The 26808-nt window shown below is 35.9% G+C and overlaps 1 protein-coding gene across 1 annotated transcript in view; it reads left to right on the forward strand.

Annotated features, from left to right (window-relative positions):
• The first annotated feature begins 2574 nt into the window (after window positions 1-2574).
• LOC144443633 (protein sel-1 homolog 3-like) overlaps window positions 2575-26808 on the forward strand; it is a 32177-nt gene continuing 7943 nt past the window's right edge. The window contains exons 1-15 of the mRNA XM_078133176.1: window positions 2575-2643; window positions 8747-9302; window positions 10076-10202; window positions 13126-13250; window positions 13619-13734; window positions 14471-14662; window positions 16606-16744; window positions 17602-17831; window positions 19315-19449; window positions 19810-19927; window positions 20527-20588; window positions 22598-22717; window positions 23620-23763; window positions 25472-25534; window positions 26011-26184. Of these exons, the coding sequence (XP_077989302.1) occupies window positions 2575-2643; window positions 8747-9302; window positions 10076-10202; window positions 13126-13250; window positions 13619-13734; window positions 14471-14662; window positions 16606-16744; window positions 17602-17831; window positions 19315-19449; window positions 19810-19927; window positions 20527-20588; window positions 22598-22717; window positions 23620-23763; window positions 25472-25534; window positions 26011-26184 (2370 nt within the window). The remainder of the gene's footprint in view (window positions 2644-8746; window positions 9303-10075; window positions 10203-13125; window positions 13251-13618; window positions 13735-14470; window positions 14663-16605; window positions 16745-17601; window positions 17832-19314; window positions 19450-19809; window positions 19928-20526; window positions 20589-22597; window positions 22718-23619; window positions 23764-25471; window positions 25535-26010; window positions 26185-26808) is intronic.

Below are 26808 nucleotides of genomic sequence, written 5' to 3' on the forward strand. Positions count from 1 at the left end.
TTTTTAATTTTTGACCTTTTCATTCAATTTACCCATCATTCATCTCGTCTTTAATCACATACATTCTTAATTCGACGCCACACCCTGGCCACACTCATTCGTTTGGGGTAGTCTCATAGGCAGAGCCCCCAGCGGCAAAAGGCTGGGTAACCGAGACTATATCCAAGTCGTGATTATCGGCCCTTCCTTTTAATTCCGCTCTAACTTCTCACCAGGTGTCAGCCAATTCAGCGGCCCAACAAACAGTATCAACTAGCGATTTAATGTACCGAACTTCTATTTGTATTTCAATACGTGGGTTCTTTACTACTATACTATTGGGCAACTTGCAATTGAATGGTGTAAACAGCGCCGACTTTAGGATCACCTGTGACAACCTGTAAAACATTGAGAACTGCTAGAAAATAATGTAACCTTGAACCAACTCTACCCGACCAAACCAATCATAGCACAGAAAAGAACGAAACAAAAATCTTAAAGACATACTTGTCACAACTAAACTGAAGTCCTCTGCCTCTAAAAGCAAGCTTATAAGGCTGAAAATAGCCTTGCTGATCATAATGTGATTGAAATACTAGCATCTCTGCTTGATGAACAATATTAGATTTTAAACCAAACAAATGTGAGAAGGCTGTCTTGTTAGACATAACTGCGACTGATGAAGGAACCCGACAGCCGCCGGGTCCGAAAGGGTCAACTAGGTATCGACCAGGCGGGGACGTATCGCCAATGTCTTCCCTGCTCACCTACCATAATACCAGGGTCAATAACCTTGACAAACCGGTCACTTGGCTAACTGACCTTAAACCAATTTAACAAAGTAATAAAGTTTGAACCAGCTTTGGAAAATGCTTCAACTTATTAACAAACTTGAATTAACAACCCTGTGGTTATATGGTAAACGCAATGTCATAAACTTATTTAATATTGATGGTGTTCGGAGTCTCCTTCCCTTTATTACCGCTCAAATTTAGCTGATTTCAGCACATCACAACAAATTTTGTTTTTTTACTTTCTGTCTGTTTGAACAATTTTTTTTCTCAAGCTATTATGGGATCAATTTGTTTTCCTCCTTCACCTGCCGACAGTTATTTTTATCTCAAAATCCTCCTGCCCCCCCCCCCTCCCGGAATTCAAATGGTTCTCCCCTTATTACTTGTCTGTGATTATGGTAACGTATTATAATGACGTATTATAAATAAAATCTGTCCAATGACGTCCACCACAGCTGGATTAACTGTAACAACTTTATTATCCAATGCTTTCATGATGTGAAACACAAATGTGGTACATGCCAGTGTGGTTCCATCATTGACGTTCAAGTTGAAATAAAAGTTATACGTTATATCAAAATATTATGGCCAAATTTTAACTTTCAAAATGGAAACTGATACAACCATGTGCCTCTTACAAGTACATTTAGAAAAAAATCTTCAAGCCATGTGGTTGACTGATATCATCTCATTTGTCAATGTCGGAATTGGACTCCATCCCACGACGGAGAATTAAGAGAACCGTACAATTTGTATATTATTCAGGCTTACATCCAAAATATCATATTGTAAATATTTCCCCTGTGTGGCAGTTTGATGGGAGTCCTTTATGAAATAAGCTTTACATTATTTGCAAAGTTGGAATATTTGTTTGCAAAACAGTCCCTCTGTTTCAAAAGTAGGCTTGCATGCATAAAATTTCGCTGGGTACGGGTATGTGACTAGGGGCGGTTTTAGTGAAGGGGATATTTTGCAAGTCTCTGGTTCGCCTGGTGCTATGTAGTTATTTACACTGATTAAAACTATAAGGCAGTCTTTAAGCCTCACAAAACGATAAGCCGATCCCACCTAGTATTTAGCACACCCAAAACATTTTAAATGTTGTTTGGGGGAAAAATATCAAGCAGTTATGTGAAAATCGGAAAATAAAAGTAGCATGCAGGCCCTATATCAAGCAACTTAGTTTATGGTTGTTTTTTCATGACTCCGAGCCTGCATAAGAGTTATAACTGTTGTAATCTGAACCAAAATTTTAATGTCTTTATACTATATATAGCCAAGTATTAAGTTGTAATTTAGGCCTATATGTTATAACATTATAAATCATACTGAAAGAAAATGAGTGTGGTAGACTCATATAAATTACGTGGCACATCCGGGTACTCTATCAATAAATCATTGATTTTGACAGACAAGTAAACTTTGAACGTTGTAACAGCTGTGATGACGTTTATAAGGCCCAAAACGAGAATTTTTGATATGCATGCATTGTAAGATGGAATATTCCCGTTAATTTTGATATCCCAAACAGATTCCTGGTTGAAATCAATAACTTGACAGTTTATTTATTTTATGGCATATCGTTTTCAGTTGAGCTGCGATCATAAAAGTGTAAAGTATTGGACTGAGAGTAATCTCTTTTCAAGTGAGAGGTTATAATCTGTTGTAAATCTGTCTACAACCGTGTTTCGATTTTGATACTTCACAGACATCTGGGAGACTTCCGCGAAGTTTTCAAAAGAAGGGATTATTGAATTGAGCATGCGCAGCAAACTTTTTGCCGTATTTTTTTAAATGTAAGATGGCGGCTCGCATCCCGAAAGATGTTTACTTCCGATTCATACTTGTATACTTCATTTTCCTGTCTAAGGTAAGTACTCATAAATGTGTAAGGTAAACGTGGTATGTAATGAAATGAATCTGCATATAATAAGTTGTGCATGCCCTCCAATTTCTTGCTTTTAGTGTGTGCGATCACGTCGTGACATTGGGGTCACCGGCCTATGCATTATGATGATATCCGATAATGAGTTTGCCATTCACGGCGACATTCTCTGTTGGCCAATGCAGAACTTATATAAGATTGTCAATATTAAGCATTCCATAACTTGGCAGCTTTTGTAAAACTATTAAATTGTAATATTTCCAGGACATGTTCAGGGCATAGCCATTAGCACGATTGATGCCACCATAAACACTGCACACATAAACAAAGACTCAAGTGTTATTATTAGCATAAATATTACATGTAAATCATCATAAATTTAGACGTCAAAGACACTTAACGTTTTGACGTTTTTAACACGTAAGAAGTAGTCTCCGTAGGTAATATAGTCAAACTTCCAAAAAGTTAAATAATAGCTTTTGAACATGAATTATATTTACGTAGTTTCTAAACGCCAGTCAGTCATTTATTTACATTAACGTCACCATATATTTACGTTGTTGAGATTACACGTCCATGTGTCGGTATTGGTAAGTATATATATCCGGTAATTCAACCAGTGAGACGCACAGTGCCACGTAGTTTAGTAGTTGACGTGTCAATACGTGGAAGCCCTGTAAGATACTGCAAGCACAAACTCACTCATCAAAAAGTGTATAAATAAAATAGGGACAGCATGCACAGGTTTATGTATGGTAATACATAATGTATATTGAGTTTTTGCAAAAGTACAGTTATAAAACAACCTCTTTTTTTCAAATGAAAATTAAAAAAAATGAAAAATGTTTCATGCAATACCTAACAAATAGAAATAATAATAAATTACTAAGATTATGGAAAATTAAATATTAATCACAAGTTAAACTGAATGTATGAAAGTAAATACAGAAATTAAAGGAAATAACATAATTAATCTATATTCAACTAAATTGTAGAAATGGTGAAATGAATAAAGTTGTCTTTTAACGGAGTTTAATATGAGGGCACAGACATTCAGTATGCTACATGTCAGTTGCCATGGCTGTTGCTAGGCAAGTGATTACATCCAAGAAGGTATGAAGTTTCACATTTATACAGTGTCAGCTGATGATGCCAACATCCATGCACAAATATCTGTACTTCAAATATTTTAGTGAAAAAGTTGGAGATTTCATTTATTACGTATATTTCTGTCAATTTATATAACATTTACATGTACAGTTCAAATTTGGATGTCAATAAATTCATGACAATTATAATAAAGTGTCCTGTCCAAGCTAACTTAGAAATAAATAAATAAATACAAGGTTCAATAAATGTAAGAATTCTATTCATGTCAAAGTGTTGAACGAAGTACCATGTGTTGAGAGGATTGAAGTGAAGGGTATACTGGTATAGTGACTGGTGCTTGGTAAAGGTCAAAGGTCAAACAACTCTCTTGTGGGTGTGACAATTGATCTAAACCAAAGTGAGGGTGTATTTAAAAGCAAAACCATTATTTGAGGTGAAGTAGTCTTTTGATCAAGGTAATATCTGTCATTGTTGATGATAATGTGCAACGTAGACACACCTATAGCATTCACCCTAGTGTACGTAGACACACCTATTCACCCTGGTCACAGGCATTTGTTTCCCGAGTTATGTCTCAGACTATTTCTATCAGAATATAATAGAATGTCGATAATATCGTTAATATTGACGTATTCAGCCAACTATATATGAAAACGGGTAAAATTACACTTGTTTCTGTATCACAGGTCCACTCACCTGCGCGATTACAGAAACAGTGTAATTTTACCCCTTTCATATATAGTTGGCTAAATACGTCAATATTAACGATATTATCGACATTTTATTGTATTCTGATAGAAATATTTTGATACATATCTCGGAAACAAATGTCTGTGACCCTAGTGTACATAGACACACCTATTCACTCTAGTGTAAGTGCTTTCTTGTTTGCTGGTAGTTGGTGTACACTTAGATATTATTTCATAATATTTGTCTTCCTTCAGCCAAGAAAAATATGAGGACCTAAGGGGCCTTGTCACTATGCATAACTAGACGAGTAATTGTTTTCCCGCTGAATGAAGAAAAATATTGAGGAATTATATTATTATACTTGTACCTCTAAACATAATTTATAAAAATTCCGGAAAATTAATGGAGATTTGCTACGTTGTGATTCATATTTTGATCACCATAGAAACAGTGATGTAGACTTAGGTTGTCGTGATATCGAATGACCAGGGTATATAAATTTATAATCCATATTTTCTATTCAAAGATGATATCTTGGCTTGAGCATGGTAAAATGACTAATATACAGCAGGAAGATGTAGTCTAACTGATATTACCTCTATGTACATTAATTTAGCATTTATATAATTTGGAGTGCAATAGTGAAACTTATGAATTTATCAGTATTGTCAGACTGATATCGCCAAATCTGTGTATTTAGTGAGTAGCAGTGTAATATTAATTTATCAGTTTGGTGAAAGTACATATCAGCAGAGTCATATCAAACTGTATAACAGATTGAGTTGCAACAGTCTCCTTTCTACCCTTAGGGGGATGTATGGATAGCTTCTACCCTTAGAATGTATGGATAGCTTCTACCCTTAGAATGTATGGATAGCTTCTACCCTTAGAATGTATGGATAGCTTCTACCCTTAGAATGTATGGATAGCTTCTACCCTTAGAATGTATGGATAGCTTCTACCCTTAGAATGTATGGATAGCTTCTACCCTTAGAATGTATGGATAGCTTCTACCCTTAGAATGTATGGATAGCTTCTACCCTTAGAATGTATGGATAGCTTCTACCCTTAGAATGTATGGATAGCTTCTACCCTTAGGGGGATGTATGGATAGCTTCTACCCTTAGGGGGATGTATGGATAGCTTCTACCCTTAGAATGTATGGATAGCTTCTACCCTTAGAATGTATGGATAGCTTCTACCCTTAGAATGTATGGATAGCTTCTACCCTTAGAATGTATGGATAGCTTCTACCCTTAGAATGTATGGATAGCTTCTACCCTTAGAATGTATGGATAGCTTCTACCCTTAGAATGTATGGATAGCTTCTACCCTTAGAATGTATGGATAGCTTCTACCCTTAGAATGTATGGATAGCTTCTACCCTTAGAATGTATGGATAGCTTCTACCCTTAGAATGTATGGATAGCTTCTACCCTTAGAATGTATGGATAGCTTCTACCCTTAGAATGTATGGATAGCTTCTACCCTTAGAATGTATGGATAGCTTCTACCCTTAGAATGTATGGATAGCTTCTACCCTTAGAATGTATGGATAGCTTCTACCCTTAGAATGTATGGATAGCTTCTACCCTTAGAATGTATGGATAGCTTCTACCCTTAGAATGTATGGATAGTTGCCAAATGGATGTAATTTACAGAGTTGACTTTAACCCAGCCAGGCTAGCCCACAGACTTGTCTATCTGACTCGACTCTGTTGTTTACCTGAAACAGTTGAACTAGCATGAGCCAAATAGCCAAGCCTCCATGCTATATCCCGGGGCTATATCAGGCATAACTATCAAAATACCTGGGAAATACCTGGTACTATGTAGGCTAAGCACAAGGTTGTGTGAACATGTAAATATACACATGTAGCCGTCATGGATCTAAAGAAGTGTTGATGTAGAATTGAACACCATGAAATATTGTGTGGCAATTTCAATTTGTTCATGTTTTGAATAATTAATCTATTTACTTTGACTGTATAGTTCATAGTATCAAGTGAAAATTTCCACACACACAGTGAAAAAAATAAATTGGGCGAAAATTCCAAATTTTGACTGACATCTTGTTATTATCATCAGGAGTATGCTACATTGTAATGATGTTGACAAGATGTCAATGAACATTGGGGAATCACTTCCAAACATAATTTTGGCCAAGTAGAAATTTTCCTTTGATACTGTGAACCCTGGCAGAGTCTGTGAACGTTCATTCTTTTATAAATTATACAGTGCATGTTTAGAATAGGCCGTACAGTTCATGAAGAATCATTCCACAATAGAACAAAGTGATCTGGTTGTCTTCATTGTGGTAGCCCATTCATGAAAACAGCTGTTGATCAGAGATGGTATTAACAGCATTCTATACAATTATGGTATTGTAGATATTAACCTTTTTAGGTGCATTGATTTTGTATGTTTATGTCAATATTTACTGCACTGGCAGAAACATGACGAAAATCAGAAAAAAATATCAGAATGAAAATAGACAAGCTACTAAATGGTAGTATTTATCCTGTACAAATCAGAGTAAAATGTGCAGTAACATTTGTGAATGGTTTGGTAAATGTTGACAGAAACTAACATCTGTAGAATTATTGGAACTATATACATAACGCCATAATTGTGTATAGCTGGTATGAATTATACTGTCAATATACATGTAGTTTTGCTCTTAACTTATTTGAAGCTTATTTGAAGCTTAAACAATGTCAACATTTGTGCTAGACCTACACCTGTCCCTTGGCAATTTTAACTCATAATTTTCAAATGTTTTGAATTTGTTGTTCATTTCATCTAATTTTGTCCAGGAAAAGTCCGCAGCTTTTGTTTTCTCACAGTTATTATTACTAGTATGAGTCTCCCAATGGACTAAGTGTTCACCCCAATGTTTGCAATCACTCACTCAAGTCACTGTTTCACACAAAAGAATACTCTTGTGTTAACATTTTTTTTTATTCAAGTAAAGATTGAAAACGCCCAAAGACTTGAGTTAGTCTGTGTTTGTACTAAAATAAATCAGAGTGAGAATGGAATCACTTTGAATGGTAAAATCTGAATACAGATATATTTTGAATCAATACATTTACTCACAAAAATAAATGTAGTATAAATACACTTGTAGTCAACAATTGTTCATCAGCTGAAATAAAGTTGAGCCTAAATATGAAAAATTATATTTCCACTAAAAAGCTGTGTATGCCAAAATAAATATCTTCACAGTATACCAACGGTATTTTAAAAATCTCAATACTGGAAATTTAATACATTGATTATTTTGATTTATGTAATTCTTTTATAAACTGCCATCAATGTAGAATTCCTGAAATGTCATCAGTCATAGACTATGTATGATTGTTACAAATAGAAACGTACAGTGACACTGGATACTATAAGAACCTCATAAATTTGTCTGTGATATCTGAGTTGTTGGTGTGGTTGAAATGGCATGAAAGTCAGAAATTAAACCATGCATATCATGTACATGCTTGCTCACACATACTGACAAGTGTGAATGCACACACATACACATACACACACACACACACACACACACACACACACACACACACACACACACACACACACACACACACATATGCACAAGTGTAACAAGCCCTTTGGTCACAAGTATTTTCTGAAAATATTGGAGAATAATATAATTATACCAGCGCTAGTAATATCAAAGGAAAATATTTTGAACGTTTTGACTCATAGAAAATTATTTCGAACACTGTAGAACCAATGACGTACATGTAGGCATACGTTGTCAAGATGTAAAACAACCAGAGTATATATTCCATATTTTTTGTTCTAAATGGGTTGTGTATGGTATAATGTATGGATATTAGTACATGGTGCTATGGACATGGTTCTACATTCACTATGTGCTACATACATGTATAGTCTACATGCAGTCATGAATACAACATAAAATGAACACCACTATAGTATGGCCATAGCTGTCAAGACCAATGTAGCTTTCAGTCTTTCATCCTCATTTAATATGATCACAAATCCAACCCATAAAATTAAAGACCAGAATATCAATCCCAGATTCTTGCATTAGTGTTATTTTATCAGTGTATTGTAAGTGGTTATTCTTGTGTTACTGTTAGCCTTCACAATCAAAACCATAAGAGGGTGAAGTGACACAACAAAAACACATTGCTGTCCGACTTTAAGCTCTAACAGCAGCCTAGATGAGTATGATGTCGTGTTGCTAGCTATCTATTCTAATTCTGTCATTATTTCTAAACTGTGTCAATATTTTTATTTACAGGTTTACAGCAGTTTAGTGGAACACGACACATTATCACTGACGATACATTCCAAATCTATCAAACACCATGAATATATTATAATACAAAATCCACCAACTTTATTAACACAAAACTATGTTTTAAAAGTTCTCTATATGTGCAATACTGACAGTGTTGTAGGCGTTCAGCTCTATGCTAGTTCTGATTTCAAACAGAATGTGCGGGTTTTTGAAAAATTGTGGCGGTGCAGGACTGACAGTCATGTCATCAAAACAAGAACACGTTATGTGAAAGTGGTTCTACCAGACATTGTGGCGTATCGGGAGGACTATATGATTAAGAACTCTATCAATGTTTACAATGTGAATTTAAGAGCCTGGCTGTTTCCTGGAACACAAGTACCGGAAAATCATGACTTGGCATACACGTTGTCACAAGCTAAAGTCAGATTCTATTTCAAAGTACTGCCACCGTACTCCAGACCGTACAAGTCACATCAAGTTTGTCCACAATGGAATACTGAAAATATACAAAAATATAAAAAAGTTGTGATCAAGCAGTGCCCATGGCAACCAGGTAAGAATTATTTAAAAATGCACTAAAAATGCTATCAAAGATGGAAAATACAGATTTGAAGTGGTTGAGATCAACATTTGCTGGTAATTGCTGGGAGAATGTGACTTACAAAGTTTGTAGAGTTCATATATTTTAGCCTTCACCTGGTAGAGTTCTTGTTTAGTGGTTTAGAGTTCTATCTAAGGGTTTGGTAATAGAGATTTAGGTCTGTTTATATGATGCAGCTAGTTTGTTATATTTTTACCTACTGACTGCATGTTCATGCAGAGATGACAAAAATGCACATGAAAACACAACAATTTGAAAACACTGCTGAAAGTGGATAATTAAGTGTACATTTGTGTTATGCAAACGATTTTATTTAAAAATGCAGCCTCAGAGAGAGGGAGAAATCTGACCCATATACACTTACCAGTATATTTAGTTACAGGTGGTACAGTTTTTCTTAGATAAACTCCCTTGCAGTTTATATTCAGTTTATAAAGTCTTTAATGTTGTCAAAAAAATTATTTATATCAGTTCTAAATTATGTATTCTGTTCTATCTATGGTTCTTCTAAGTCATATGCTTTCATTCATGTATTCTTTAGAATTGTTACCATAATGGTAAATTGAAATCAAACTTTTTGAAAAATCCCAGAGTGATGTAAAATTAGTTGAACTTGCAGGCTGTTCTTAATTGTACCCATTCTCTGTTGAATAAATGATGATTTATTGTCATCATTTCATGAAAGCATTTGATTAATTATAATGTTTGTTTGTTTTCTTCATCAGAGGTTATTGACCTGCTAAGTTTCCCTGTAGCGTTTACCGGAGGTTATACTGGGGTCACCAAACAGTTACCACAATACACAGATAAAATTTTAATAGAAGAAAGGAAACATTATTTCAGAAATCCAAAGTAAGTCATCAAATGAAGCAAATAAATTGTCATATTTTTTTGGTTTTAACTTTTTGTGGTGGGAATTGCCCCCAGCAATTTTCTGTTAAGCAGACATATATACACAATCACACATACTGCTACAGAGTTTCATTCAGGTTTGGGACTACATGACAGGGCTATATTGCATGCTAAATATCACATTGCTATGGAACTGTCAAGGCTTTCCCAGTCAGTCCACAGGCTATCCCGAAGTCACCCAGGCCCGGCAAACATAGCACCTGCAGGCTCTATGTGACTAATCGTCCCCAACTTTTCGAGTCATTACTCCAGGAGACCCCCAAATTTGCACTCGTCTTGTGAGTGAGACACGGCTGAGTGATACAGCCAACCCCATCGAGTCTATAGAACACTCACGCTGGGTTAATACGCCGTATTCCGGTTATCGAAAAAGCCCCGAAAAGATAAAAGATATGATTGTTTGGCCACTAGGGGCGCTGTTTTAGAACCGGAAGTGAGGGCCAGAATTGTAGAGCATTGTTGCAAAGCATAGAGTCTATAGGCATCGTAACCACTGACTAAAGATTGTCTGTCATTCCCCGTAACTTTACGCTATAATATTGCATTATCGCCCATCAAATAACGAAATAGCAAATTAACCTCTCGTTCTCCTAATATTTCGCGTAAGTTTGGCTCTGCAATTCGAACGTGAGGAAAACCCAAAAGTAGCAACATTTTGAAACGGGTAGTACACTGACATCTCACTCACGTTTTCAGTGTGACCTCGTCCATTTGCGTTACCGATGGAGAAATTGTAGTGATTGCTTCCAGTCAAACATCGGAACGGAAAAAGGTACAAAAACAGAGGAAAGAACCTTCAAAATCACAATATACGCTACAGTTATTGCAGCTTGTATAAAACCAATCTGATTAAAATCCGATGTAGATGTCGGCTAATCGTTCATTGCTATTTTACTTTCGTTATTGTGCCTGAATTGACCTGCGTGGTACATGTTTGATCGCCTCCTCTACCGATCAGGACAAAAACGTAAACATGTACCACGAAGGTCAATTCAGGCAAAATAACGAAGGTAAAATAGCAATGAATGATTAGCCGACATCTACATCAGATTTTAATCAGATCGGTATAAGACATGGTATGATGAGTGAACCACGTAAACGTTACATGGAAGGCCGATTCATTGAAGGGGTGGGTGGTGTGGTACATCAATCACAATAACAATATTTATGATTCGTTGCCGACTTCAATGGGGTTTTTTATACACTGATGGTCCTGAATGAAGAATAGCAAGCTAACCAAAGTGTGATAGTAAAGTTGAGTATATCAATACACATATGTTTATGCCAACTTATAACCAGTACATGAAATGGTTTTTTCCGGACAAAGTTTTATGATTTCACCCGTGGTGCTACACCACTGTTCTAATAAACAAGAAAGGCCTAAGTATGCGGCGACATCAGTTACAATATAAACATGTGGCTTGGTAATTGTCGACCGAACTCTCAATATTGCAATGACTGTAGCTGGAAGCTGTTCAATCTGATTAAAATCCGATGTAGATGTTGGCTAATCGTTCATTGCTATTTTACCTTCGTTATTTTGCCTGATATTATTTTTCTTGGTACATGTTTACATTTTTTAGCCTGATCGTAGAGGAGGCGATCAGGCAGGCTAAAAAATGTAAACATGTACCAAGAAGGTCAATTCAGGCAAAATAACGAAGGTAAAATAGCAATGAACGAGCAGCCAACATCTACATCGGATTTTAATCAGATTGGAAGCTGTTGTCAGATTTGTAATTTTCTAATCGTTCTTTTGTCCAGCAACAGACACCAGTAAGGTAAAGAAATATGTTTATCATGTCTACATCAGGTATATTTCGAAGGTCCTCCGTCCAACTTTCAATGTTTCCGCTGTCGATTAGTTCTATCTTTTGATGCTTGACATCCACTATTCGTCTCCTCTTCCGTTCTCTCAGAAAATTATCATTTTCTAGTGTTTCAAGACCAAGGTTGACAGCATTTCTGGCGATATCTAGTAGATTTAGAAGTAGTAATTTTCCACTCTTTTATGAATGCACGGAGTTCTTTTACGCCCATTTTGTTGACAGCTTCATACATCGCCATACTATTAGATGCCATGACGAAAATTCTGGCCCTCACTTTGTCAGATATGGTGCGCCCTCTCGCGATACTTTCCTGCGAAACAACCGGAAGTTCGATCACCGGAATACGCCGTATTGGGTCAGTCACAAAAAAATCCCATGAACCCATGACCTCCCGACTGCTAATCCTGAGTGCTAAATATACTATGCTACAGGGAGTCAGTATAAGTTGTCATATTACACTGTAGGAATAATTAATGGCAATCCAATGATGCTGTCAAGTTGATCTGATCTGAAAGATTTGTTGAATAGATCAATCTAAGTCACTCACTATAGGACTTGAAATGATGAAAAATATTATCTTGCCAACTGGACAAGTAGAAATTAAAAAAACACTTGTCCAAATCAGAAAGTACTTGTCCGCAAACTGGATATTTTTTTATAAATTTTATTGAGATGTCCCTTTTGATTAGTTTTTGTCACCAAGCAAGTTGCCATAACATTACATCCAGTTTGAGTAAACTCAGGAAATCTACACTGAATAATCATTTGAATGTATCCTTCTATTCATATGTTAATATATCACTTTGAAAGTTTCTGCAGATACAGGAATATCTCACTTACGGGTATATTAGGATCAGGTTTTAAAATCTAAAACCATGAGAAATTCTACTTGTCCCACTTTCTACAATCACTTGCCCAGTACTTCAAATCACTTGTCCAGGACAAGTAAAATGCCCTTATATTTCAAGTCCTGCGTTATGATGGTAAATTGTATATGTGTTAACACAGATTTAAAAATATTATTCCCTCCCTAGGTATACACTCTCAATGTGGGTGTATTTATTGGAATATTGTTCAGTGCCATTATGTACACTTTTGAAGAGAAAGACACAGTATGACAATCAGTATATAACACCATTGGTATTAGTCACCGATAAAGGTAAGGCATCATTGAGTTATAAAGTGAATACTGCCCTCTGTGGACCAGGTGAGTAAATACATTATGTGCCCAGTATATAACTCCATTGTACTCAACAATAAAGGTAAGACAATATGGACCTGTACAATGAATACTGCCCTCTGTAGCCCTAAGACAGTATGGACCTTTATAACAAATAGTGCCCTCTGTGGTCTATTGAATAGGTAATGACATTGTGTCCCCTATAGACCTTCACTGCAAATGTACTATCTGTAGATATTAAACATGGGTGGGCTTATTATTTGAAATCACTAAAGGTATGCAAAATACTATGTCTGTCATATCCACTAGAACATATATTCCAGTTGGAGTATTTTATCATTTTTCAGGTCAACTTCATCTCCAAGTTGTACAAGGAAATCAACAGCCATACAGTTATTTACCATCAATGGTATTACCACTCAAACAATGGTTTAGATTAATTTACACTCAAGATGGAAATAAGGTAAGGTTACAGAGCACCAAAGTTTACAATCTGAGGAGACCATAGAGCTGCCACCTGGTGGAGGGGTCTATGCTGAAACTAACTTTGGTTCAGGTAGATATCATGTCATGTGTCAGTGTTCATCAATATTATAAGCTATCACTTTGAGTTGTAAAACTATCTGAGTACAAAGTTTATATTTATTTATTAATCTTTCATATACAGACACCGTTTCAGTGAACCTGTTGCAAGATTATGGACATAGAAAAACAAACCAAAAAAAGGACAAACTAGCACAAACAGTTACAGAGACACAGTGTACTGTAAAAAGATTGTGCAATTACATTACCAGACTATATTCTTAAGATTTCTTTTGAAAGTCGATGGGTTTGGAGCTAATCTTATGGATGGGGTAGAAGTGAATGTTTTCTTCATGTGAATGTGTACAGTATTTTGAATACATGACTATGTAGATACATGATCTGTGTACATCATGTGAAAACATGTACTCCACAGGAAACAAGATTATGATTTTGTTATTCTAGTAATTCAACACACATGTGTGTGTCAGTTTTAATTCTTTGTATATACTTGATGTTTTATCTGTCTTGTTGATGTACTAATCTAATCATATCAAATTATTAGATTTTATTTCCTGAATGTAAATCTTATATCACAGAATTGTGTTATCCATAACCTCAGTGATGTTACTTTCACTTTATTTGATGATGTTGTTTTACCTTGTGTACACACACAGTGGGATGTTTGGCTGAATTATGGTGACAATTATGAGAAAGAAATTCATACATTTCAATCCTTTCCCAATGGTGTTTACATGGATGATTTGAATGGACTAGTTCATCTTGGCGGCAGTAGATCTATGGTTGGGTTCAAAGGTTACATGGCACAGACTACTTTCTACAGGAGACAGATTAAGAAACCCAAACAGGTAAAGACATGTGAATGTAACCAAGAAAGGAATAACAGCATGGAGTAGTGTCTATGGCATATCAATATTAGATGTGATAAAGCTTCTCAAATAGTCATCTGACACAGCTGTATATACAATGTATGTCCAAATAAAGTCAGCTGAATGTGTGTTGCGCCACCAAATGACCATAGTTTGCAGTCTACATATAATACAGCTATTTCAAGTTGAAGTACTCTTTCCTTGTTCTAATTCTGACTATATCAGCATGGGTCATATACTGGTAGTTGTAATAACAAAACATTGTGTTGTTTTACTGTATTACAGCTTGGCATTTAAACTACATAAGGGACAATCGCACAATGTCACACAAGCTCAATAAGCGAACTTTGTTTGTTTAGGGGGTGGGTGGGTCTAGCATCAATGCAACTGCTGAACTTCATTACCATAACCAAATTTCAAAAACTCCTTCAAATATAACAGGTTATTTATTTACTACTGAGATGTTGATAAGTTGATAAAAATTTACTACTGTGATATACAGTGCTAGGTTTACGATAGTATTTTGAAGTGTTAAACATCATCTCAATAAACAGTTTCATAAGGATTGGAATTCATGTTTACCATGTGTTTACATTGTACCAATCATAGTGGTGTGACTGCAACATAGTGGTGTGACTGCAACATAGTGGTGTGACTGCAACATTTTGCATCATGGTTTACATCATATATAAACATGCGATCAATCAACCAATCAATCAATCAATCAATCAATATATATAGCCGTGAATAGTTTCATCAGGTTGGACAATATCTTGAGAAAAATAGTTATATTTCACAACCAAGGTAATTTTTCATACCAGAGAACGTTGACGTTTCGACTACCATCGGCAGCCATCTTCAGAACTGTTTGCCTCGTAGTGGTATCGGCGAAATCATTCTCTCAATATATATAGCGTCTGAATCCATTACTCAGAATGTTCAAAGGCACTTTACAGGACACTAAAAAAAGAGTTCATATCAAAATGCGATGTCACATGACTTGTAAATGTTCATTTAGAGGGAGGGGGTTTGTCCTAAATGAACAATGTTCACTTATTGAGCTTGTGCGACATTGTGCGGTCATCCCTGATGTATTTGATATTGTCAGTCATTAACTTTTGATATATTGCATCTCTCTGCAAATGAATAAGTAACATTTTCTACAACATTGCCTAAGTTTGTTAGACAAGGAAAAATTAACTATCAACTTTTATGTGCATCTGTTATCAGTTTCCACATTGTTTAATGTGTACATCATTACAAAAGTTGTTGCAGAAGACATTGTTAGGCCTGACAGTGATTAACTTTCTATACATAAAATACTTTCATAGTAGAATTAGACATTGCTAGATTTGACATCTTTCAGAAAGTTCTAGAAATTCAAACAACTCCTCAAGAGACCTGGAAGTCTTTTCTGTACCTCTGATAATGGAATTTATGAAATGATCAGCCATGAAATGTTACGATTCTCATTACATATCAGTCAGTTTGATATGTACTTCCAAATATTCCTGGAAGATAACATTTGTTGGCCATAAAAGTGCCTGGAAACCAAAGTCAAACAAATTCTTGAAACTGATTGTATCAGAGTGTGTGAACCCTTATTGTAATGATCAAGTCTCTTTTTTTGCCACCACTCCTACACTGCTTTTACCACCACCACCACCACCACCACCACCACCACCACCACCACCGCTACCACCATCACTATCACCACCACCACTACCACCACCCCCTCACACTTATACTTACTCATTGACAATGATTATAATGTGAATTAAAAACTACATGATATACAGAGTGTGGTGTTAGTCTTCATGATCAACAACTTTTTTTCAGATTGCTATTCCTAACAGTAACCACCCAGTGTTTAGTGGCTAATCTATCAACATAGCATTTTATGATTTTGTCTTCTTTTTCAGATTGCCATTCCTAATAGTAATCACCCAATGTTTAGTGTTGGCCTATCAACTTACTATGACCAATGTGAGAGATTTCTGAACCGTACAAAGTACAGAATACAAGTCTATCAAACTCTACTAGAGGAATATCATCAACAGAGTAAGTAGAAAACAAAGATTTGACTGACCTGTCAGCTAGGTTGCTATGGCAATGACCTACATTGACCTGTAAAGTAAAGATGAGTTAACTTTCCTGTTTATTTGAAAGATGGGTTTTAGATAAACAGTAAGAAAGAAAATATGGTGTACTGTGTCAGTGTGTGACTATATGACCCCTTCCCAGGCCCAGAAATCTTCCCCTTGTATTACCAATACATTTTGTAAAATTGATCCACTGGAAATGGAAAAGAAAGTAATTTTAGGGAGGATGTTTTTAACACACACACCCCCCCCCCCCCCCATCCCTTCCCCTCCTGTGAACATAGAAACAGCTTAAATGACAACAAAATATTGTGACAAAGATTGATTCTGCATACAAAAAAAAGTTTCATTTTGGTAAAGGAACAAAAAATAAATGTTGATCGAAGGACAATCGCACAATTTTGCACAAGCTCAATGATTCAATTTGAACTTCATTCATTTAGGGCAGGGGGTTTGGCATCAATGCGATTGCTGAACTTCATTTTTGCACTTCAAACCATATTTCAAAAACTTTCACACTTTCAATGATAACAGGTTCTGTATTTACTACTGAGATGTTAATAAGTTGATTAAAATTTACTTCTAATGTGATATACAGTGCTGGGTTTATGTATTTACCATCATGTTTTTAGATTGCATTTATCATAGTGGTGTGTTCATTACAATTTTCATCATGGTTTTAATACATCTTGTATAAACGTATCATTGTCACACTTGTGAATGTTGATTTAGGGGAGGTAGGAGGGTTTTTTGTCATAAACGATATTCCCTAACTTTATTCTGATTTTGTATGTGTATGTGTGATGTCATCTACAGGGTCTTGTACAGCAGATCTTATACAGTTTGTTAAGTCTTACTACAGTCAAACAGAGAAGACAGAAATACAACAGCTACAGTGTAAACTATGGGGTGGACGTACACCTAGGAGATATGCAAATCTATATGTTTCATTACGTGAGATAGTGATGAATGGTGTATCTGACTTTAAAGCAAGACACAGAGAGAAGATTGGGGAATCCCTGTATGATGTAGCAACAGTTTATTTGGTAAGTAACATGACACAGTGGGAAGGTTGGGGAATCATTGTATGATGTAGTTACAGTTTACTTGGTAAATACCAGGGTACGAGTGGGAAGGTTAGGGAATCACCATATGATGTAGCTACAACTTACTTGGTAAGTACCAGGACACCATGGGAAGGTTGGGGAATCGCTATGATGTAGCTACAGTTTACTTGGTAAGTACCGAGACACAGTGGGAAGGTTAGGGAATCGCTATGATGGAGCTACAGTTTACTTGGTAAGTACCGGGACACAGTGGGAAGGTTAGGGAATCGCTATGATGTAGCTACAGTTTACTTGGTAAGTACCGAGACACAGTGGGAAGATTAGGGAATCGCTATGATGGAGCTACAGTTTACTTGGTAAGTACCGGGACACAGTGGGAAGGTTAGGGAATCGCTATGATGTAGCTACAGTTTACTTGGTAAGTACCGGGACACAGTGGGAAGGTTAGGGAATCGCTATGATGTAGCTACAGTTTACTTGGTAAGTACCGGGACACAGTGGGAAGGTTAGGGAATCGCTATGATGTAGCTACAGTTTACTTGGTAAGTACCGGGACACAGTGGGAAGGTTAGGGAATCGCTATGATGTAGCTACAGTTTACTTGGTAAGTACCGGGACACAGTGGGAAGGTTAGGGAATCACCATATGATGGAGCTACAGTTTACTTGGTAAGTACCGGGACACAGTGGGAAGGTTAGGGAATCGCTATGATGTAGCTACAGTTTACTTGGTAAGTACCGGGACACAGTGGGAAGGTTAGGGAATCGCTATGATGTAGCTACAGTTTACTTGGTAAGTACCGGGACACAGTGGGAAGGTTAGGGAATCGCTATGATGTAGCTACAGTTTACTTGGTAAGTACCGGGGTACCAGTAGGTTCAGGAAGTTAACATTTTATAAGTCAGTTATTTGCTTCAACCTTGCAGACAAAGTCCTCCAAGGCAATAAGAAATGAAAAGTTGATGATAAACAGTCTGTTATACTACTTTATACTACAGCACAGGTACAATTTATCATTATCAACTTTGCACCTTGTCTCCTATTAGAGTTTTGAGTGATAGCCTTTTATCCAAGAAAAAATGTTTCAGAAAGGAGAAAAGTAATTGGCCTTTCCAAAATTTGCCATGGTGGCGCTCTACTTCCTGTCTTTGTGTACCTTGTATACATGGTTAATCATAGAGCACTGCTGCTTTCCTTGATGTCTGAACAATACAAAAAAAAACTGTCCTGATTTAAATTTCTATATAATACCAAGGGACAAAGCTCGGTGCTATGAGATGATGATGGTGGTGGTGGTACCCCCAATTTGAGCGAGGGCACTGTATTCTCAATTTCCTGTTTACAGTCTGAAATGGCCTATTGATTTGAATGACAACATATATGCAGATGGTGCATTCACAAACAAATACCCACATAATATATAGTTGCTAGTTTAACTTTTTCTTCTCTTTTTTTTCATCAGAGGGAAGGTTTGATAGAAGTGCCTACAATGATTCCGTTACTAAAACAAGCCAGTTGCCTTGGTTACCATAAAGCTTCTTATATGTTATCTGTGCTTTATAACAATGGAGCTGGAATTAAGGCAAATCCTGGCAAGGTAAGAAATAATATGTGTGTACATTTGTATATTGTACTTTAGTTTAGCTCACAACATGCTAAAAGTACTGGCACAGCATTCTAGTACATACATATTCCACCATATTGCAGTCTTTCAAGTTTACTGAAAAGTTGTCAATAAAGAACTTAAAGGCCCATGATTCAATACCAAGTTCCTAGCATTATTGCTGTCTTATCAGTGGAGTCATAATGATTACATCGGATCTTTATTTTGTTCTGGACCAACTTTTTCTATAGCTCTTTTGGAATTCTTTACTCCAAATATGACACATTTCTGTCACAGATGTCTGACTTTATGACTAAGTGTTATTCTTACTACTGTACTATAACTCTATTGCAGGCTTTGTTGTATCTATTAGTATCAACACAGGGTGATTATAAATTAACATTGATGGCGTTAGGTACTAAACATTACCATGGCTTGGATGGATTCCAACAGGATTATGACTATTCATACAGTAAGTATATACCACATGTACGTTATTTTAGTTTGTATAAACCAAAACCTGATGGCAGTACTCTACACCACAATTCTGTTCTTCACCATATACAACAACTTTCACAGTATCGTTCAGCTTTCCTGTTTGATACAACCACGCAGAAACCAATTAGAAACTGGACATGCTACACTTTAAGATAGCAAGATTGAATGAACACAGTTCTTGCTACAATTTGTCTGAGTGAAATGAACTACACATGGCACCATACAGACATCAAATGAACACCGCAAAGGACTTTTATGTGTCATTCATCAGGTGTTTGATACTAAGAAAAACATTGGCTGCATGGAGTTGCAATACATTGAAATGGTTTATTTCATTTTAGACTAAATGTAACAAAAAAAAATGTGATCTTGCTATTGAAGTGTGGTATATGCAGTTTCTTGTTGGTTTCTGCATGGTTATATCAAACAGAAGAGCTGAACAATACTGTTAAATTCACTGTACTTCGTGGTCAAGTCAAACTTGTGAGTGTACATGTACTACTAAATATGATCATTGGAATGTTGAACCATTTCAACCTAGATTTAATGTTGTTTGTTTTGTTTTATCAACAGACTATTTTAAGATTGTAGCTGAGAAATCAGTTCAAGACAGAGAAGAGCATGACTCCAGTGCAGTAAGTTGACTTCAAATATCAGCCAGATTAAAAAATCCGCTATTACATTGTACACATACTGACTGATCACGAGAGCAATGTCGTATGTCTTATGTGTCTGACTGTGTGTCACTCCAACACAGACAGTTTCTCAAGGATGGAGCCCTCAGTACAGTCTGTGTTGGGGTGACCCTCAGGTCTAAGGGAAACTGATGTATGATGTAGCACAAGTTAGATCATTCAACATGTGTTTTGTAACACACTACATCATATCCTGCATTGTAGATGTGTACCATGCAAATAGTCCCTGCACACATACCACAATTCTATAGAGGTACTACCATATATGATGCCAGAAAGTCATTCTCAAAACAAAACATTAAAATGCCAAAACTTACCCCTAACATTACAAACTTTGCTCTTTCCAAATACTTTTATAATTACTGACACGAGAGTGGCAAATTTGTCGTCAAAAAATTGCAAAATTGATGGAGTTTCTACACCACCACCTGCTCCTTTTGTAAGTGATGATGCTACATTTGTCTACTGTACACATGTGCAATCAATAGAATCACTCATTAGTTTTTGGTGATAATGCTCCTACAGGCATCACCATGAAAAGAGTTGACCCGTGACATTGTTTTAGTGTAGGGTCAGTACCACATGTCACCACTTATTGATATATCATAACATGGAGTTTGGATCAGGTGTGTTTAATACAATGCTACCTGTATATGATCTTTAAGTTAGTAAATCAACTTTAATGGCAAACTCATCACCACAGCACTGTGTGATTTAACATAAACCTGATTAAAAATAGTCACTGTTACAGCTGCAATTGCAGCTGTGTTTTGCTAAATTTAGTCAAATATCACTTACACATACATTCTGAACTGTGGACTGTTACAATTACAGACACTCAGAAATCAAATAATGATAATGACTGTCTTAGTTTATAAAGTTAGGAGACTATGTAAAGATAAGTTAGTTAGGAATACACCTGTAGTTGACTATGTAAATATAAGTTAGGAATACACCTGTAGTTGACTATGTAACAGATAAGTTAGGAATACACCTGTATTTGACTATGTAACTATAAGTTAGGAATACACCTGTATTTGACTATGTAAATATAAGTTAGGAATACACCTGTAGTTGACTGTGTAAATATAAGTTAGGAATACACCTGTAGTTGACTATGTACAATATAAGTTAGGAATACACCTGTAGTTGATTATGTAACATATAAGTTATGATTGTGTATGGCAGTGTTGGTGGATTATCCTGACTCAGAAGTAATATGACAGAACTCCATGACATGTGAATACAAGTGTGGCATACTTGGGGTATTTGCTGTGTTCTCAGCACTTGTACTTGCACGAGCATAGCGAGGGAAAGTTCAACAGAAAACACAGCAAGCATGAGTACAAATACCTCTGAGTACCCACACTGACACTCACATGACATGGAGTTCTGTTATTATTACATATGTTTATATAAAACGACAAATTTCCATAAAAATTGTACAGGGTGACCACACGATTTAATGTGTAGCGAATGACCCCATCCTCATTTGCATATCAGTTGCTTTTGGTACATATGTGTGAATGTGTGTCTGTCTGTCTGTCTGTCTGTCTGTGTGTGTGTATTTATGTGTGTATTTATGTGTGTGTGCATGTATGTGTGTATGTATGTATGTATGTATGTATGTATGTATGTATGTATGTATGTATGTATGTATGTATGTATGTATGTGTGTGTGTATGTGTGTGTGTGTGTATGTGTGTGTGTGTGTGTGTGTGTGTGTGTGTGTGTGTGTGTGTGTGTGTGTGTGTGTGTGTGTGTGTGTGTGTGTGTGTGTGTGTGTGTGTGTGTTTTCGGTATTGCACTGCAGTGCATATATCACTAGTATGCGCACACACCAGTGTAAGTAATCTGTGGTACATATGTAATAATTACTATTAGTAATAATTATACAGTCAAGAAATGTACTTGAACAAATTAAATTAAGTATAGTATTTTCATTTTAGGTGTATACAGAGCATGTAAGACTGACTGACACTGCATCATTAGAATCACAGAAAGGGGAATACGGAGATTACTTCCTATGGTTGAAATATCAAGCTAAACATGGAGTAGGAGAGGCCCAGGTAAACCAGTGTATACCAATACCAATCATAGACTAGTCATACACTTTGTTTTTAAGTTAAAATCACATTTATTATTACTTTAGAACTGTAATTGTCTACTATATACTAATATATTCTGATAATACTGAATTAATAATATTTATAATATTTATTTCTTTTATAGCGCATTACATAATGCGCTTCACACAAACACTATATAAAAAAAAAAAATTATAAAAACAATACATTTGTAGAAATCACTAAAAAAAGATACACATACACATTCAAACACTATTTTAAAAAAAATCAAATATACAAAACATTACATTTGTAAAAATCACTAATACTCGTACACATTCATTTAAAATTAGACATTTGATTAAAATTACAAATTGTGTAACCCAATAAATAAAACTTAAAGTCTAAAAATAAAACTTAAAGTCTAAAAATTCTGTATGTGGCCTTTATCAATATGCCATTGACTTCAACCAACTTACCATATACCAGTATTTAGAATGTTTGGATCATATAAATTATGTACATCTGTTCTACCATCATCAGTATCCAATCTCAAATGACGTGTATGTTGTTTTAATCTATCTTACAAGTACACCTGTATACCAACATCAGTACCCAATAAAAATGACATATACATTAATATATATATATATATATATATATATAGATATCTTATATGAACAAAGTTTTAATTCTATGTGTAAATAAATAAGAAATGATAAATTTAGTATGAAATTATATTTTATATAATTTTTGTATTTCTTGGTATCAAGGTTCACATATTGATAACAAAATAATAAATATTTTGAAATTTATGAATGATTTCAATATTGACTTATTCTTTATTGTAATAATGTGCATGTTGTCCTTATCTGTACCCTGCATGTTGCATGTCTATTACGTAGTCCAACCTTGCCAGGATGTTATTTTGGGGTCAGCAAGGTATTGATCGTAATATGGCAGCAGCAGTACAGTACTACCAGATCTCAGCTGAAGCTGAAGATGCCACGGCCATTGCTGTTTATGACTATGGAATCATCCTGATGAAGGTAAGATATCTATTATTGCAAATTGTCAATTTGAGCCTCACCACTGCAATTTGTTTCGGATCTGAATGGCTTTGAGAAAGTGTGCACCATGATTGTGCCCCAGTCAACTCAGTTGTATAAATGTGGATTTGGTAGAACAGAGGTTGTTATGTGAAAAGATTTAATTCAGTGCATTTCTAGAGTCTGCAATGGATACTGTATACTCCCGGGTAGTTATAGACGTTACGGTTATATAGTCAGAGCCTTTATGCTGTTATAGGTCAAGATCTGTACTAGGGGTAATAATTTTACTGTAACAGCGGTACTATCACTACACTCATTGTTGAATAATTAGGCTTTACATGTAAAAATGTTTAGTGTCTTTACCATTACACTGGATTAGAGTATGGTGTTGATTTTGACAAACACTGTATGCATGTGTGTGTGTGTGTGTGTGTGTGTGTGTGTGTGTGTGTGTGTGTGTGTGTGTGTGTATGTATGTATGTGTGTGTGTCTGTCTGTCTGTGTGTGTCTGTGTGTGTTTGTTTGTGTGTTTGTGTGTCTGTGTGTGTGTGTATGTATGTATGTATGTATGTATGTGTGTCTGTCTGTCTGTCTGTGTGTGTCTGTGTGTCTTTGTTTGTGTGTTTGTGTGTGTCTCTGTGTGTGTGTTTGTTTGTTTGTGTGTTTGTGTGTGTGTGTGTGTGTGTGTGTGTGTGTGTGTGTGTGTGTGTGTGTGTGTGTGTGTGTGTGTGTGTGTGTGTGTGTGTGTCTGTGTGTGTGTGTGTCTCAAAGCCATTGTATTCAATCATGGTCATTCCAATACTTAGATTTCATCTCAATTAAGGTAGGTTTGTTGATGGAATGCATTGTGTATAGTTGTAAATATTTACTGTCAGTTCTATGGTTAAAGGCATCCAGGAATTCATCATTTTACAAGGTAAGGATCCACAAACACTAATTTAAAATGAGTAAAATTTATAATTATTACAAAGTAATTAACTAGACTATGTTTTGCATGAGTAATGATAAATGGTGTAAAATTGCCCCTTTGTACAACAGTCACTGATAATGTTAACGGATGATTATACTAACTCTTACACTTTGTTAATTGTCATCACCATTGGCAACCAGAATGTCATAGCAACCTTCATGTTTTGGGGTTCCAATGGTGTACAGCGTAACATAAAAGCTGCTGCCAAACACTATGCAAAGAGTGTCAAAACTAATCCTAAGAACAAACAGGCCTTGTATGACTATGGGGTGGTGCTGTTAAAGGTAGGTATCCTGAATGTCTGTCACTGTTGTTGAATGTGTGTGTGTGGGGGGGGGGGAAGGAGTGTTGGGTGTGTGTATATGTGTGTGTGCCTCTCTGTCACTCTGTGTGTGTATGTATGTATGCGAAGGTACATGTCACTTTGTTTCGTTTCTACTACATGTGTGTGTATGTTTGTGTGTGGTGGAGAGGGAAAGTAGGGGATGACATGTGTAGCTTCAGTGTGGCTGTGTGCTTGTCTCCCTCTGTGTGTGTGTGTATGTTTATGAGTGTATTTTATGTTTCTTCTGTCTTTAAGTGATTGTATAGATGTCAGCCATATTTGTGTTTTTGTGCATCAGTGTTTCGGTGTCATAAAATGCGTGAATGGGTGTACAAGGTATGTGTACGTGTCCACAGAAATGTGCAATGGTGTACTTTACTGATAAAGAAATTGTTGTTGACTATTTACAGGGACAAGGAGTACAGAAGAATATACCCAAGGCACTAGAAAATCTCAACAAATCTGCTGAAATGGTAAGTTATGGATTGTTTATAAATTTCAACAGAAATAGAAAGTTACAGTAATTGGTAAGTTTCTGCTGCAATGGTCAGTCACTGTAATTGGTAAGTTTCACTAGAAATAGAAAGTTACTGTAACAGTAATTGGTAAGTTTCTGCTGAAATGGTCATTTACAGTAATTGATAAGTTTTAGTAGAAATAGAAAGTAACAGTAATTGGTAAGTTTTCAGCAGAAATGGTAAGTTGCAGAAATTGGCAAGTTTCTGCTGAAATGGTAAGTTTCAGTTTGTTCATAAGTTTCAGCAGAAATGGTAAGTTACAAGCATGCCCCTAAGGTCGTCTTTCAATTTATGCTCTGGAAGGTAGTTGAACAAAACCAAAGAATAGTACTTTCTGTCCAGATGCAATGTTTGACACTGTGTGTGTCTGAGTGTCAGTGTTTTCCAGCAGCTACACTAAAAGTGTCCTCTATTTACATTGTATTTTACAGGGTCATCCCCCTGCTTACAGTGCACTTGGTTGGTACGCATCTACCTTTGAACACGACACAGAAAAAGCTGCACATTACTGGGAGAAAGCTGATCAACTTGGTGATAGAGATGCTGCCTATAATTTAGGACACTTGTACAATTCAGGGAAATACCCTGGCAAGTCAGCAAATCAGGTAAGATTAATGAGTAATACATTTATGATTTTAAAACATCAAACAACACAGCTTAAAATATAAATAATAAGGCAAATAAGTAAAATCTAAGTATCCACATTTTACCAGGATCATCCACCAAAATTACAGCACTAATAAGATGAAATTTGTTGGTTGAAGTTTTACCAGACGTAAATTACCATTGTGACAGTTTCAACACCTTAGAAAAACACCATGATTACATGGATTCTACAACAATGGAATTCTTGTATTTAGAGATTTTCATAAAAGAATTCTAAGAATTTCAAGAGTGACAAGATGTTCATACACACTCACTGTATCCAGTTATCCAGCATTCTAGGATCATTTTTGTCCATGCTGTTTTATTGACAATATACTATGCATGTACACAAAATATTTAAACAATAATGTACGCCCTCCCAGCCCATAATGGACGACAGCAAACTTTGAACGACGCCCATTATGGAGTGCAAAGTTTGTTTGAGTCCATTATGGACTGGGAGGGCGTATATTATTGTTATTATTTTATAGTTTTGCCAATTCCAGTGAATTTGTAGACCGAGAAACGCAACATCGTCTGCCATGTTCGGCCCGTAAGCTGAATACTAATCATAGTGACACACG

This window comes from Glandiceps talaboti, chromosome 12 (assembly GCF_964340395.1).
Source record: "Glandiceps talaboti chromosome 12, keGlaTala1.1, whole genome shotgun sequence".
Taxonomy (NCBI): Eukaryota; Metazoa; Hemichordata; class Enteropneusta; family Spengelidae; genus Glandiceps; species Glandiceps talaboti.